The sequence below is a fragment of the Taudactylus pleione genome, unplaced genomic scaffold, assembly GCF_031769625.1.
Source record: "Taudactylus pleione unplaced genomic scaffold, aTauple2 ptg000105l, whole genome shotgun sequence".
NCBI classification, from domain to species: Eukaryota; Metazoa; Chordata; class Amphibia; order Anura; family Myobatrachidae; genus Taudactylus; species Taudactylus pleione.
The window spans coordinates 11,909,586-11,924,597 of NW_028284507.1; the positions used below are offsets into that span (position 1 = coordinate 11,909,586).

At 41.7% G+C, this 15,012-nt stretch overlaps 1 protein-coding gene across 4 annotated transcripts in view; it reads left to right on the plus strand.

The window, feature by feature from the left end:
* Positions 1 to 15,012, plus strand: part of SLC4A5 (solute carrier family 4 member 5) — a 94,154-nt gene that overhangs the window by 31,953 nt on the left and 47,189 nt on the right. For all 4 annotated transcript variants that reach the window (XM_088470841.1, XM_088470842.1, XM_088470844.1 and 1 more), the window contains 3 exons: positions 204 to 358; positions 848 to 991; positions 2,006 to 2,180. In XM_088470841.1, the coding sequence (XP_088326967.1) occupies positions 204 to 358; positions 848 to 991; positions 2,006 to 2,180 (474 nt within the window). The remainder of the gene's footprint in view (positions 1 to 203; positions 359 to 847; positions 992 to 2,005; positions 2,181 to 15,012) is intronic.

Below are 15,012 nucleotides of genomic sequence, written 5' to 3' on the forward strand. Positions count from 1 at the left end.
CCATTTATTTAAGAAAAAAAAAACACAGTAAAATGTATTTTGGAAATTGCATATTTTTAGGCTCAGGCCAATGGGTATAACTTTAATCCAATACAATATGCTACGAGCAATGAAATACAATGTTATTAAGAGTCTGTCTCCATACTAAGTTGAATATTTCAGAATATTACTACAGCGTAAAACACCTTATGCCTGTATTCTAGCTATTTAGTGATGTTGCTTACAAAGCGAGGGATCGGGAGGATCTGATTGCAGGAATAGATGAGTTTTTGGATGAAGTCATTGTTCTTCCACCTGGAGAATGGGATCCTACCATTAGAATAGAGCCTCCCAAAAAGATCCCATCGGCAGATCAGAGGTAGGTGTTTCATGAAACATAACCATATAAATTCGAGATGTGCTGTTCGGTTCTCCAGAAATCTGAATCCACCCAAATTTTGTGAATCCGAACAGATCTGAGTCGCAGTTCTAATCTCGTGAGGAGATCCGGATAAATCAGAGTTGTGGTTCTGATCTTCCAGCAGTTCGGAATTCAGATTTTAAATCCGAATTTCAGGTTTTGGATTGCAAAAATTACATGATTTTAGCTGAAAACTTTTATGATTTTTTTTTTTTTTAAATGCAGATCCAAAACCAAAACACTTGAGGGTGGTTTTGCAAAACCAAAACACGGGGGACAGTGCACACCTCTAATATAAATGTGTCATTAGCAGAGGTAAAGCTGGAGGACAGCACAGGAAATACCTTCAAGCAACTGTGTTTGTCCTTGCTTCAGGCAAAGATTTCTGCTGCGTATATGAATATAAAAGTTCTTTGGGGTCTCTCAACCATCCTTCATCTCTTATAGGAAATCTGTTTTTTCTGTGAATGAGGCTGGACAAATGAATGGATCAGCTGGTGGAGGAGGAGGTGGGAGCGGAGGAGGTGGTAGTGAAGAGGGGGAGATGCCTTGCTCCCATGAGATTGGAGAAGAGCTTTCATGGACTGGCAGGTGTGCAAAGAAGAGGTTCTGCTGAAATAATGTGAATTTGTAGCAGAATGACCCCCATTCAGTTCATCAATTACTTTGGAAATTATATGGTAGATTTCACTCAGCTCTGTGTTCAAAACTCTTCAATTATTCTTTACAATGAGCATGACTCAAATATACACATGAAAAAAAAAGAAATTGAAATATACAATAGTCAAATAAGTTCACTATAAATGTGAGGGTGCTACCCAAGTGTTTTCAATAAAGAAAAAGTGTAGCAGATCCTCTGTCTCCAAACAGACGTTAGATGCAAAATCTGAAGGATGGCTGTAATAAGTACCCTTATTTTATATTTACTGGAGTCAGAAGCTTATTATTAAATCACTTTCTTTCCCAAGGATTCCCAAAAAGTTGCAGATCCCAGCATGAAAATAAAAATGGTGCAGTACCATTTGAAATAATAAAAAAAATTATTAAATATATTGCACTCACCATTATAGTGTTAAAAAACAGCATGTCATATCCACCAACAGAGATACCATTGCCCATTAGATTTAATTCCTACTGGAAGATAATTTGAGTAAGAATGTAACAGTTACAAGCATCAGGGCAAAGTCCTTAGCTCCTCAGGTTGATGACCCAGATGGTTTCTCCACCTCAATGGATCCCGCTGGACGTCAACACAGATACTCCCACATCCACACTCAATGCGTTCGATCCTTTTGTATATTTTTCATAAGAGCACAATGAAGGGTTGATTTACTAAAACTTCTAAAACAGACAGGTTAGGGGTGTTGCCCATACTGTAGCTACCAATCAATTTAGGTCTATCATTTTCTAGAATGCAATACAGAAAGGATAGCTACAATCTGATTGGTTGCTATGGGCAACACCACCACTTTTCATTTTTGGAAACGTTAATCTACCCCTGAGTGTTCTGGACTGTCTATATTTAGCAATGAGAGAGTTACATACTTTTGGCCACAGTTTTGTGCACCAGAGGAAAATTCATTAAGGTCAATGATTCCCCCCTAGATTCTGTGGAGGACTTTATCTGGACATTAAGAGGAAGCTGCCATGGTTTCTGAGCGATTTCTATGAAGCCTTCCATATCCAGTCTATTTCCGCTATTCTCTTCATTTACCTCGGCTGCATAACGAATGCTATTACATTTGGAGGGCTGTTGGGTGACGCCACAGACAACTATCAGGTATGGTATGAGTGTATGATTAAAAAGAATTGTTTGTAGTTACAACACAAAAAAAAACACAAATGAAATATAAAAACATATGAAATATAAAAACAAGTTAAATAAATTAGCTATTAATACATAGCATAAAATTAAACAATATATGATTATATATTAAAAAAACTTAACACAAATTTATAAAGGGCAATACAATTTATCGCAATACCATTGATGTGCCATCAGAAAAGTATTGGAACACTTGTAATGGTAGATTAATTCATACTTCCATAGGAGTACAGAGTAAAATAAGCAATATTGCTCTTCCATAATTGTCCATGATGTGCACAGCCGCCATGCATCTCAGATAATTTAATTGTCCCCATAGTGTTAATACAAAAATAATAAAGTAATTTATTTTCATGTTGATCAAAAAAATAAAAACAAAATGCCCTTAATAAACTTGGTTCAATCCACTGATAAGAAAAAACCTTATATCTTTTAATGCTTGGTTACAAGATTAGTGCAGAACTCAAAACAAGTTGTCTCATAGCATCTAGTTCAATAAAATACAAACGGTCCTCGCATGTTAAGAAAGTGATGCTGCAACAAATCAAGTAAAACAAGGTAAACACAGAGATAAAGTAATTAGCAAGAAAAACTGCCAATGTATCAGGTCTAAGAAACAAAAAAGAAAAGAAGAGCATACAAAGCACACTAGAGGAAGAAATTAACTGTAATATAAACTTAGTTATGAAGTAATATGTCATATTTTTCAATTATAGACCCAAAGAAAATTAATGAATACATTTAAAAAAGGGTTAGTCCAGCTATTTCATAGATTAGCTAAATATTTTTTATCATTTTTACTTTTATTGTAACTCCAGATGACACCTCTTCCAATATTGTGGCCTTCTGTAAAAGGAGTGTCAGACTAGTCTCAAAGTAATGTATTATGTCCGGGGTCCTATTAATGTTATTTCCTCATGTGTTTCATTGTAAACACGTTTCACTGAAAACAACATCAGAGGACTTATCAGAATGCTAATCTTAACATGGGTACACATCAGCCAATGTGTACTCAGCGCGATATCACCGGCGACGGGACCCGGTATGTGGCAAGTGCATACACACTTGCCGATGCCGGGTCCAACAAGTGGGAGGGACAGGAGGGACGTGTCATGCTGCATGACATCGTTAGCGACATCCCCCATCGGCCCTGCAGAAGGGCTGATGGGCGATGTCGCAAACGACCCGAGGGAGCTCGCATATCATGGGTACACAGTAGACGATATACCCGATATGTCACTCTGATCCGCGGAATCGAACAACATATCATCTAGTGCAGCGTTTTTCAACCACTGTGCTGCAGCACACTAGTGTGCCGCAAGCGGTTATCAAGTGTATCGTGGCGGCCAGCTCAGCGCACTTGTACTGTAGTGTGTTTTATTCCTGAGGAGGCCAATGTAGTGTGTTTTATTCCTGAGGAGGCCAATGTAGTGTGTTATATTCCTGGGGAGGCCTATGTAGTGTGTTATATTCCTGAGGAGGCCAATGTAGTGTGTTATATTCCTGAGGAGGCCAGTGTAGTGTGTTATATTCCAGAGGAGGCCACTGTAGTTTGTTATATTCCTGAGGAGGCAATGTAGTGTGTTTTATTCCTGAGGAGGCCAATGTAGTGTGTTATATTCCTGAGGAGGCCAATGTAGTGTTTTTTATTCCTGAGGAGGCCAATGTAGTGTGTTATATTACTGAGGAGGCCAATGTAGTGTGTTATATTCCTGAGGAGGCCAATGTAGTGTGTTATATTCCTAAGGAGGCCAATGTAGTGTGTTGTGTGTTATATTCCTGAGGAGGCCAATGTAGTGTGTTATATTCCTGAGGAGGCCACTGTAGTGTGTTATATTCCTGAGGAGGCCAATGTAGTGTGTTTTATTTCTGAGGAGGCCAATGTAGTGTGTTATATTCCTGAGGAGGCCAATGTAGTGTTTTTTATTCCTGAGGAGGCCAATGTAGTGTGTTATATTACTGAGGAGGCCAATGTAGTGTGTTATATTCCTGAGGAGGCCAATGTAGTGTGTTATATTCGTAAGGAGGCCATTGTAGTGTGTTGTGTGTTATATTCCTGAGGAGGCCAATGTAGTGTGTTATATTCCTGAGGAGGCCAATGTAGTGTGTTTTGTTCCTGAGGAGGCCAATGTAGTGTGTTTTATTCCTGTGGAGGCCAATGTAGTGTGTTATACTCCTGTGGAGGCTGATGTGTGTGTATTCTTTTATGTGGGAGCCAATATTTATATTTTTTCATTGGTCACGCACACCACATCGCCGGATAGTGTGCCTTGGCAATTTTAAAATCTTGTCTAGTGTGCCTCGAGTTGAAAAGGTTGAAAATCACTGGTCTAGTGTGTACCCACCCTTTAGTGTTTATACATTGTCAACTTAAATGGCTGCCAAGCATAGTTGAGAACATTGTTACCTCTGATTATACACATACACATTAAAGATACTGAATTTAAACCTCTATACGCTCCTGCCTATACCTTCTAAAAACCTGCCTATACCTTCTAAAATTTACGCTATTTGCGTACGCAGTCATACAGTAAAATAAAGACTTCAGACCTTGAACATGTGTTTCCAAAGCACAAAGTATTATTCAAGCAAAGTACAGATAGTTACACGCTGTGATCTAAGTACAATTTAGTGCAGAGAAATTATACAGACCCAAGATACAGTTATACATACGCACGCGCTCTGGGACCAGATTCTGGCATCAACAAGAAACCTCCATCAACAGCATCAGCATGAAGACTGAAGACTGGGATCAGAACACACATATTTATACCCTTACAGAAATAGACTATACAATAGAGAGGTTCGTTGCGATCCCATTGGTTCCCCATCACGTTGCTTCTGTTACAGGACATTTAACAGGTTGATTCAAATGGACACAGACCAGCCTCCGACAGCTGGTTATCTCCATTTTCCCGCCTCATGCAAATCTAGGCTGTTGGCTTTACAAAGTACATTTTGGTGCTTTAACTTTCTACGGTCCATAAGTTGAGAATGCATGTTGCGATCTTCACACCGCTGATACCGGGAAGCTGTTGAGAAAGTGCAAATCAGTATAACACCAAACACGGCTTATTTATCATATATTAAACCTTAGATACCAAATAGCCTTTATTTCACAGCATTTGTAATAAATGAATAAAACTTGAATCTTACACTTTAAAGCTATGGAACCTTTTATGTGAGTGTGCATTGGGTAAGTATTAGGGGTTTGGGAAAAGACACTGGTTAACTTGGGGCAGATGCGTATGCACGAAGCTAATAAACAGCGTTCGCATGCGGGGTATTATGCCTTTGCTAATGTGCGACATGTTAACAGCGCAACTGTGTGTATTAATGTGTGTATATAGTATGGTAAAATATGTGATCGCCTGATGCTAAAAATAGCATCGCCATATGTACTTAAGTGTGAGTTTAGCTAAAATGGCGCTGGGCGGCCATTCACAAAATGGCGTCTTGCAGATCTCATTTTCAAGATGGTGACTTGCGGCCATTCGCAAGATGGCATCGTTTCGATCTAATTTTAATCTGATCTTGTCTCAGCCAATTATCCAGCTTCGACAACATGTATAAAGCATTTCATATCCTGTAAGCCAAAATCATGTGGTTGCAATATTTATAACTTTATAAACTGCAAAAAATAATCTGATTTAAACAAACCAAGCGGTAAACAAAATACATCTGTACTATATCAGTCCGGTCATGTGATCAGCATTGTTAGCGTCAGCTGCATCCATCACTAATACCTCTTTTCCACCAAAAACCCAGGTCCGACCTGGGTTTTTGGACATGGTTCCAACCCTGGTCAGACCCAGGTCAGACCCTTTTACACTGCATCTTTCATCTGGGTTACTCCCAGGTCAGCCCTGTTCACACTGAACTCAGGTCTGCCCTGCTAAACCTGTGAGGTCATTAAAAGTGGGAGGTGACTGCTCCACAGCCACCAATCAGCTCATTTTAGGCATGATCCAGGTCAGATAACCCAGGTTGCACCGTTTACACTGCACCATTACCCGGGTCCATCCTGGGTCCAACCCTGCTAGCTTCCTGGGTTGGATTGCAGGGACACTTAACCCAGGTTATTTTTCAGGGACCCTTTTACACTGAGCTGCGACCTGGGTAGACTCAGCAAAAACCCAGGTTTTTGCTCTGGTGTAAAAGGGGTATAAGATAGGCATGCTCTAAACAAGAGTTTTGCTTAGTATTATAGATTCCCAGGAAAGGTCCTTTAGTAATACACATATAAAAAGAAAAAATGTAAAGTAAACCGATATAATGTCAAATCTAAAGTCATTCATGAATACTACTCAGAAGAAACTTAATTTGGCTGTAAATATTCTGCAACAAATATGTAATCTCATTCGTGTTGATAATAATACACAACTAACATTGTTATTAAACCACAAATAAACATATTAAATATTTTAATTCCATTATCACAACGCCACCGTAATCGTTCAGTCACTCATTAATCGTGCATGAATCGGACATGAAAATGTTGAAAACGACCAGTGATGCGCGCTCCCGCTGGTCGTTTTCAACATCAATCATCGACTGAACATGCCGGTCAATCTGCCGATAACGACAGATTGATCATGTTCAGAGATGAGGGAGAGTGCCTACACTGAACGACATATCGGTCAGTGTAGGCACTGCAGGGGATGAGGAACTATCGTACTGTCGTTATCCCATCGCCTAGTGGATACACACCTTTAGGCTTTAGTGTATTTATTTTTAAGTGCCACTAATGAGTTTTTTTTTGTTTATACTAAATAATTGTCTAGTGTTTAGGCAGTAAACAATATGAGCCAAATTCATTAGGATGTTATTGGATTAATTTTTACAATTGCCATAAAAATTTATTTTTCAAAGTTATGTTTACAAATGCTTTCATTTGATAACTGAAATGCAATTTAGGCCCCCATTTACTAACGAGTTTTATCACCACAAAGAGTGACAAATGTCCCTGTGTATGATAAATGCTGCTCCAGCCAATCAGCTCCCAACTGTCATCTGTTAGAAAAATGACAGTTGGGAGCTGATTGGCTGGAGCACCATTTATTATACACAGTGAAATGTATCACTCTTTTTGGTGATAAAACTCGTTAGTAAATGAGGCCCTATATGTGAAAAAATGTTTTACTGTATTAACAAACAGTGTCAGTTTTTTGGCATTCTGTTTAACATCATATTCACAAAGTGGAGACATTTGTTAATATGGTGGTTAAGGTGTTTATATTATTTATGGGATAGATTGTCAGGCATGTTATTATACTGCAATTTTACATATCATATAGACCTAAAGTAGTCCAGAATCCAGATAGCTTCTAATTTATCTAGATAGTAAATCTTTCAAGCTATATATAGAAATGTATCAGAGTAACTCTAATTCCTGTCTCTGTCAATGGCTAATACTGCACAAGACTTTGATTTCTGTGGTGAGAAGTAATTACATATGTAAATAAATACCTAGATATTGCAGGTTTTTGTGATGTACAGTCTGAAGATAAATCAGGTTGGTCCATTTCCATCTGTAATGTGACCTTGTGACCAACAAAATGCAAGTGAAAATGAAATAGACATTTATAAGGTAAAAGGGGTGAAGGTGAATAATGAAAACTGCCATACCCTAGTAATGCAAGTGTGTACACCTCTTACCTAATACTTTGTGGGAAGCACACATTGCTTTTAATTAACTGTAGCAGTGAGTATATCTATACGGGATGCAGTCAGCATCACAACGGTCAGAATACCAGCACCGGAATCCCGACCGCTGTCATCCCGACGGCAAGTACTATGGCTAAGGCTAGGTTTAGGGGTTAGGCTGCGGGGGCGAGGGTTATGGTACGGCTGCGTGGGGTTAGGGTTAGGCTGAGGGAGGGGAGGGTTGAGGTTAGCCTACAGGAAAGGTGGGTTACTGTTAGGGGGAGGGTTAGCAGGGGCTGGCTGGCAACTTTTAGCCTGGGGGGCAAATGCATGCAGGCGGCCCTGGCAGAGGAGTAGCGTGTGTGTCCAAAGAATATGCGTGCTACGGCGCCCCCCCCTCCAGTGTTCCAGGGAGGAGGCGGGTCCATATGGGATTAATGTAAGGTAAAAATAAAGATTAGGGCAGCCCCCTGTCGTAGTGCCCATATGCAGTGCCCCCGTGTGCCACAGGAGAGAACACCCTTGTGCAGGCCTCCAGTAGTGCCCCCAGTAGTAGTCCTCCCATTTGCAGTGCCCCCAGTAGTAGTAGTCCCCCCCTTTGTAGTGCCCCCATTAGTAGTAGTCCCCCCCTTGTAGTGCCCTCAGTAGTAGTATCCCCCCCCTGTAGTGCCCCCAGTAGTAGTCCCCCCCTTGTAGTGTCCCCAGTAGTAGTAGTCCCCCCCTTGTAGTGCCCCCAGTAGTAGTCCCCCCCTTGTAGTGTCCCCAGTAGTAGTAGTCCCCCCCTTGTAGTGTCCCCAGTAGTAGTAGTCCCCCCCTAGTAGTGTCCCCAGTAGTAGTAGTCCCTAGTAGTAGTAGTCCCCCACCCCCCTTGTAGTGCCCCCAGTAGTAGTAGTAGTAGTAGTAATCCCCTTATAGTGCCCCCAGTAGTAGTAGTCCCCAGTAGTAGTAGTCCCCTCCCCCTTGTAGTGCCCCCAGCAGTAGTCCCCACTTGTAGTGCCCCCAGTAGTAGTAGTCCCCCCCTTGTAGTGCCCCCAGTAGTTGTAGTCCCCCACCCCCCTTGTAATGCCCCCAGTAGTAGTAGTCCCCCCTTTGTAGTGCCCCCAGTAGTAGTAGTCCCCCCTTTGTAGTGCCCCCCCCCAGTAGACACACGTAATATAAAAAAAAAAAAAAAAAAAACACTTGGCACCCTGCCCCCCGGCCCAGCCCGCCACTGAGGGTTAGGATACTTACCTAATCCTGTCAGATTTATGACTACTGGCATCCCGACTACTGGGCTCCTGTACCCAACTCATCTATACATGGTATAAAATAAAGTTCCTGGTAGGTGTCTGTCTGTGTGTTCAGGATAATCTCGAGAACCACTGAACGGATTTTATTGCAGTTTTCACTACTGTATAAAGCATTTGTCCAGGAAGGTGTAGGTGTACGAAACATTAATGTGTGACAAAAGGGAGCTGAGCAGTGATGATTTTAGTGAAGCATACAATGAAAAAACAATGAAAAAACATCTGTCTGAGTGCTTCCTCAAGTGATGTCAGTGGGAGAGCTGTCGGCTCTGAGCCGAAAGGTCTCTGGGGCTTGCGGCCACGAGACCCTACCACAAGGGTCTTGTTGCAAGCCCGATGGTCGCGATGTTCTTGACCATTGCGACCATCATCCTCGCCGCTCGCATTAGCTGTGGGTGGCAATCCACAGCAATGCGAGCGGCCAGGAGGCCAATCCATTAAAAAAAATAGACACCCTGATTCAGAGCGAGAGCGAGCACTCTGTCAGAGCGTCCGGCTCTGAATCAGGGCCTCAGTTTCCTGGCAGAGGCCAGCAATTTGTGTTCCAAACAATATTGGTATTTGGAGCTAGTCATGATGCCTTCAGTTCTGCTCTAGCTAAGGAGAGAAGCCCCAAAGCATGGCACTGCTACCACCATATGGGTAATGAATAAGCTGTATTGTCTTTGGATCAAACTTTTTTTTTTTAAGTGTATAAATAAATATAATGTGGTGCGCTCTGGGGCACTAATATTGTCTGATTATTTATTTGTATGTTGTGTATATAATTAAGTTTCCAATGTATAGCGGTGCTAAAGTCTCATATATGTCCATGAATAGACCATATTCAATCCAGAAAATGTCTGTAGTAGATAATTAGAAATAAAAATATTTAGTAAGATCCTCCCTCCCAAATAGCTTTTAAAAAATGTCTACAAGCACTGGAAAAATTGACACCCCCTTTAGAACACTCAACAAAACAGCTTAAACACTGCTCCCTTCTCTTATCTACACACAAACTGCTAGCAAGGAATTGCTCTCAGTCCCTCTATGCTGCTAAAGAGGACAGTCTCATGGGGTACATCAGGGTCTTCATAACCAATTCTTCTAAGCTGTCTTGATGATCTGCCAGGCAGAGAAGGACACTGATCTGCCTAGCAAAGAAGATGCAGTGCCTGTTCTCTGAATTTCAGCTGTGCAGTTATACACGACCAGTACATGCTTTGCTCGGAAGCAGACATTAGCCTCCAAACATCTAAGAAATGAATGACGTAAAAGGTGCAAAGCCATGAGTGGTTTAGCCCTTTGATTATTAATGGCCTGCACCACTCCATAGGTATCACACAAGAACACAATGTTCCAATTACAATTACAAAGCCAATGCACCAAAGATCAACTGTGAGCTTTGCAGTCAAACCTTCAGAATGCCAAACTCCTTGTACCAATAAAAGGACTTGCCTACATTACCTACAGATCAGGCTTGCCCGATGTCCCACCACCAAAAAATTGTCCAATTAGTGTGCGATTCCAGTGTGGCCTGTGTCTGCCTGTACTCAGCATTACAGAAGAGTGCTAAACCTTAGGAACACAGTGATCAACAAAATGTCCCTCAAACTGAAAACACATCAGATTCCAATGTCAATGGGATCATTAAATGAAGATTCTGGTGGGTAAGATAAGTGTTGAAATGATCTAAACTTACCCTGCACTTTCTTCTGCACAATTCCTAGTGGGAGAGACATAAATTGGCTATAGGAGGACTGGGAAAAGGGCCTGACATCCTGTCCAAACCAAGTTCAGCAACTAACTAGACCCTAACCCCTTATGGGAGATCCCTGGCGGACCATAGATTATGTAGGAGAGATTTGTTGACTGCACACCCTGAATATATATAGTGGGAGGTGCTACCTGTTGACACTTCTTGCAGGCACAGGGACAGACAAATCACAGGTGCACAACTCCAATCAAAATAAGGTTTTTAGCATAATCATGGCCAAGGGTGGCTCGGCTGTGCTGATTTAGGGGTGTCCTGCGCTCTGGATTTGAACTCTAGTATGTTAGGGACCTACCCTAAAGAGGTTACCTGAATATGGCGGGTAGGCCCATAACCTTGGCCATGATTATGCTAAAAACCTCTATTGACTGCAAAATTTTATTGCATAATGTATTTATATATAATCAGTAATTTGGAGTTGTGCACCTGTGATTTGTCTGTTCCTGTGCCTGCAAGAAGTCTCAACAGGCAGCACCTCCCATTATATATTTTTCAGTTTGAGGGACATTTTGTTGATCACTGTGTTCCTAAGGTTTAGCACTCTTCTGTATATTATATATATTCAGTGTGTGCAGTCCAGGAAACTTCCTATACACTCCATTTAGTTTGCTTTATTGCACACCTGAAGGAAAGGAGACGCCTTCAGCCTGGACTAGCACCCTCCCTTATTGGTTTACAAACATGGAGTGTGGTATTGTATATGCACACTAGTAATAGGCACAATTTTAGGTAAGTCCTACAAATTATATACTGTAGTGCAACTTTGGGTTGATTTTTGGGGCATGGGTCCTCTGGATTGCTTTGGTTGGTCTGCTTCAGGGCATCGCATTATAACACATTCTTTTTTTTTTGCACTATTTTAACACTTTACTGTTTGTTTTTATTATATTTGTATTTTCACCATTCTATGCAGCCATAGCTGCTCTTACCTTTCTTACTTCACATTTCACTTTTCTCATTATGGCGATGCCCTGGGGTGGCTCTGCTGCGCTGATTTAGGGGTGTCCTGCGCTCTGGATATGAACCCTAGTATGTTAGGGACCTACCCTAAAGAGGTTACCTGGATATAGTGGGTAGGCCCATAACCTTGGCCATGGTTATGCTAAAAACCTCTATTGCAGAGGTTCCCAACCACGGTCCTCAAGGCACACTAACAGTCCAGGTTTTAGGGATAGCCATACTTGAGCACAAGTGACTTAATTAGTACCTCAGTTATTTTGATTTAACCGTCTGTGCACAATCATGGATATCACTAAAACCAGGACTGTTAGTGTGCCTTGAGGACCGAGGTTGGGAATCACTGCTCTATTGATTGCAAAATTTTATTGCATAATGTATTTATATATAATCAGTAATTAGGAGTTGTACACCTGTGATTTGTCTGTTCCTGGACCATAGATTATGCTCAGCAATGGCGACCACAGCACTGCTAACTGGGATACTAAGACCCACAGAAAAACCTTACCACAAGAACCCTGTGTCAGCATGGTAGGAATCAGGGCTTAAAGTGGTCCTGGAGAGGTGGTGGAACTCCTCTATCCCGCCGCCTACTCCCCACCCCCTGCCACGCTAGTCTGACAAACCAAAACAAGTGTGAAAACTGTTCTTTACACACACACACCCATATACATACACACACACATACACACCCATATACACACACACATATACACACACATACACACATACACACACTGTTGTGTATAGGAAACGGTAAAGGCTTTGGGGGCTATGACAGTAGGAAATATGTTTTTTTATGCTTTTTTTTTTAGCACTCCTGCCATCAGCTGAGACTACAGTGTTATTCACTTTAAAAGAAAAAAAAATGTTCTATATCATCAGTGTTATTTTTCTGCCATGCCTCTGAGTTTTTTTTTATGGGGTCCCCACAAACTAATTTATGGGGTCTATTTACTAAGCAGTGTTAGGAGACAGAGTGAAAAGTGATAAGGTACCAGCCAATCAGCTCCTAACTGCCATGTCACAGGCTGTGTTTGAAAAATGACAGTTAGGAGCTGATTGGCTTGTACCTTATCACTTTTCACTCTGTCTCCTAACACTGCTTAGTAATTCCCAATGTGTTTTGCAACCCCTATGTATTGCCTTTGCTTGATTCATTCCTTACCTATATGCTGGTTTCTCTGAAGAAATTGAGCCTCCCTAGGCAGACAGTGAGTGGCTCTCTGTCTGTGGGACATCTATGCAGGGACTTGGTGGAGGTGGAACTAGTTCCACCTACCATTAGAGGTGACGGAACTCAGTTCTACCCCATTCCTACCCACTTTAACCCCTGGTAGGAATACCAACCCAACCATTTACTGTAGCCAACTTTGTAAAGGAAACTGGAGAAGAAGCCTTCCACAAACCTACTTGAGGGGTCTCAGCTCTCTGAGGGGCTGAATGGGCATCCTCTCATTGCCAATCTTTGGCTGAATGCTGTTCTCTACAAATAGCAAATGAGTTGTGAAAAATGAAAATTTGCCTGTTATATTACAAGCTGTGAATGCAATGCACTTGAAATGTGCCTAAATGTGCTCTGACAGCACCCGTTATCCTCCTCTACATCTACAATCCTCCCCCTGCTGCATCATCTCCAACCATACTTTCATATTACACACCATTATTGCTTATCGATCCTGTTATTTACCAAATAACCCCTATAGATTAAATGTACATGGCAAATTAAGTGCATGTACTTCAGAATATTCAGGCACTCCAAAGGCCTTGTCCTCAAATAACAGGCGTTAAACCTGAGCATGTCTCTCAACCACTTATTATAGCACCTATAGGCTTCCTCCACAATGCCTACCAATGCTTTTGCTGATGCTAAACCCTTACGACCTTCATCTATTATCTTGAACATGTCGACAAAGCAACTTTTTATTATCCTGTCTCTCACTCTTGTGCAGCCCCTTAGTTATCTCTGTGTTAGCACAGTAAACTAAATAGCCACCACCGCCGACCTGTCTCTCTGGAGAGATAACTGGCTATACTGCTATGTTTCTGCTAGAACTCCTAAAATGTTTTTCTAATGAGCTTGCGCAGACTGCCTGGTAAACCTGAAGACCAGCTACTGTCACTGGAAAAAGAGCTGGTGCAATCCGGCACAATAAATCCATGGCTGAGGGGTCTATTTACTAAGATGTTTTAAGAGATAAAGTGAACGGTGCAGGGGTGTTTCTAGAGAGGAGGGGGCCAGTGTGCAGTGTCTGTCATGGCCCCCTCCATTACTTACTCCTTACTCAGATTTCTGTACTTATTTCATATTATGTTTAAACATAGCTTTGTGGAGGGTATAGCTGTTATCTATTTTGTATAGATAAAAATAAAAAGGATAAAATATATTATTTATTATTGGCTTTGTGGTCATTTTTATTTAGTCTTGTTTAAATAATTGTTCCTAGCACATTCATACATCATGGATACCCCACAGAATTGTACTGCTACTAATTTAATGTTTACTAAGACCAATAAATATACATTTACTAAATGTATGTAATGGTTCCAGGAGAATTCTCATTCAGTCACGGATGCTAGGTTTTGTGGATATTTTGCTATTTTAAGATATAGAAATGTTTTGCTGCCATCTTGTGGTTGCTCATAAGACTTATGGAGGCCTATGACCATGCAAATAGCTGCTTCTGCATGGTTTAGGCAGCTTTAAGGATTGGGGCAATTTAACCATAACGTTTGACATCATAGTTATCTCCTGCATTCAGAGCCGGCCCTAGGCATAGACAAACTAAGCAAATGCCTAGGGGCACTGGCAGCTGCAAACAGTGAGCGGGCAGCGGCAGTTTGCGGGGACGGGGCACCTGGATGATGGCTAGTGGTTAGCGTGGGTGCTGTGCTGGGAGAGGGGTGATGGGTGCTGTGCTGGGACAGAGGTGCTGGGTGAGGGATACTGTACTGGTAGAAGGGTGCTGTGCTGGGTGATGTGTGCTGTGATCTGTGCTGGGTGAAGGGTGCTAGGAGAGCAGCACAATGAGGAAGGGGCCACGCCACAATGAGACCACGCTCCTTCTGTGAGGCCACACACTTTTTCAGGATCCTATGGGGGGGGCACCACCCAAATTCTTGCCTAGGGCACTAATTTGGCTAG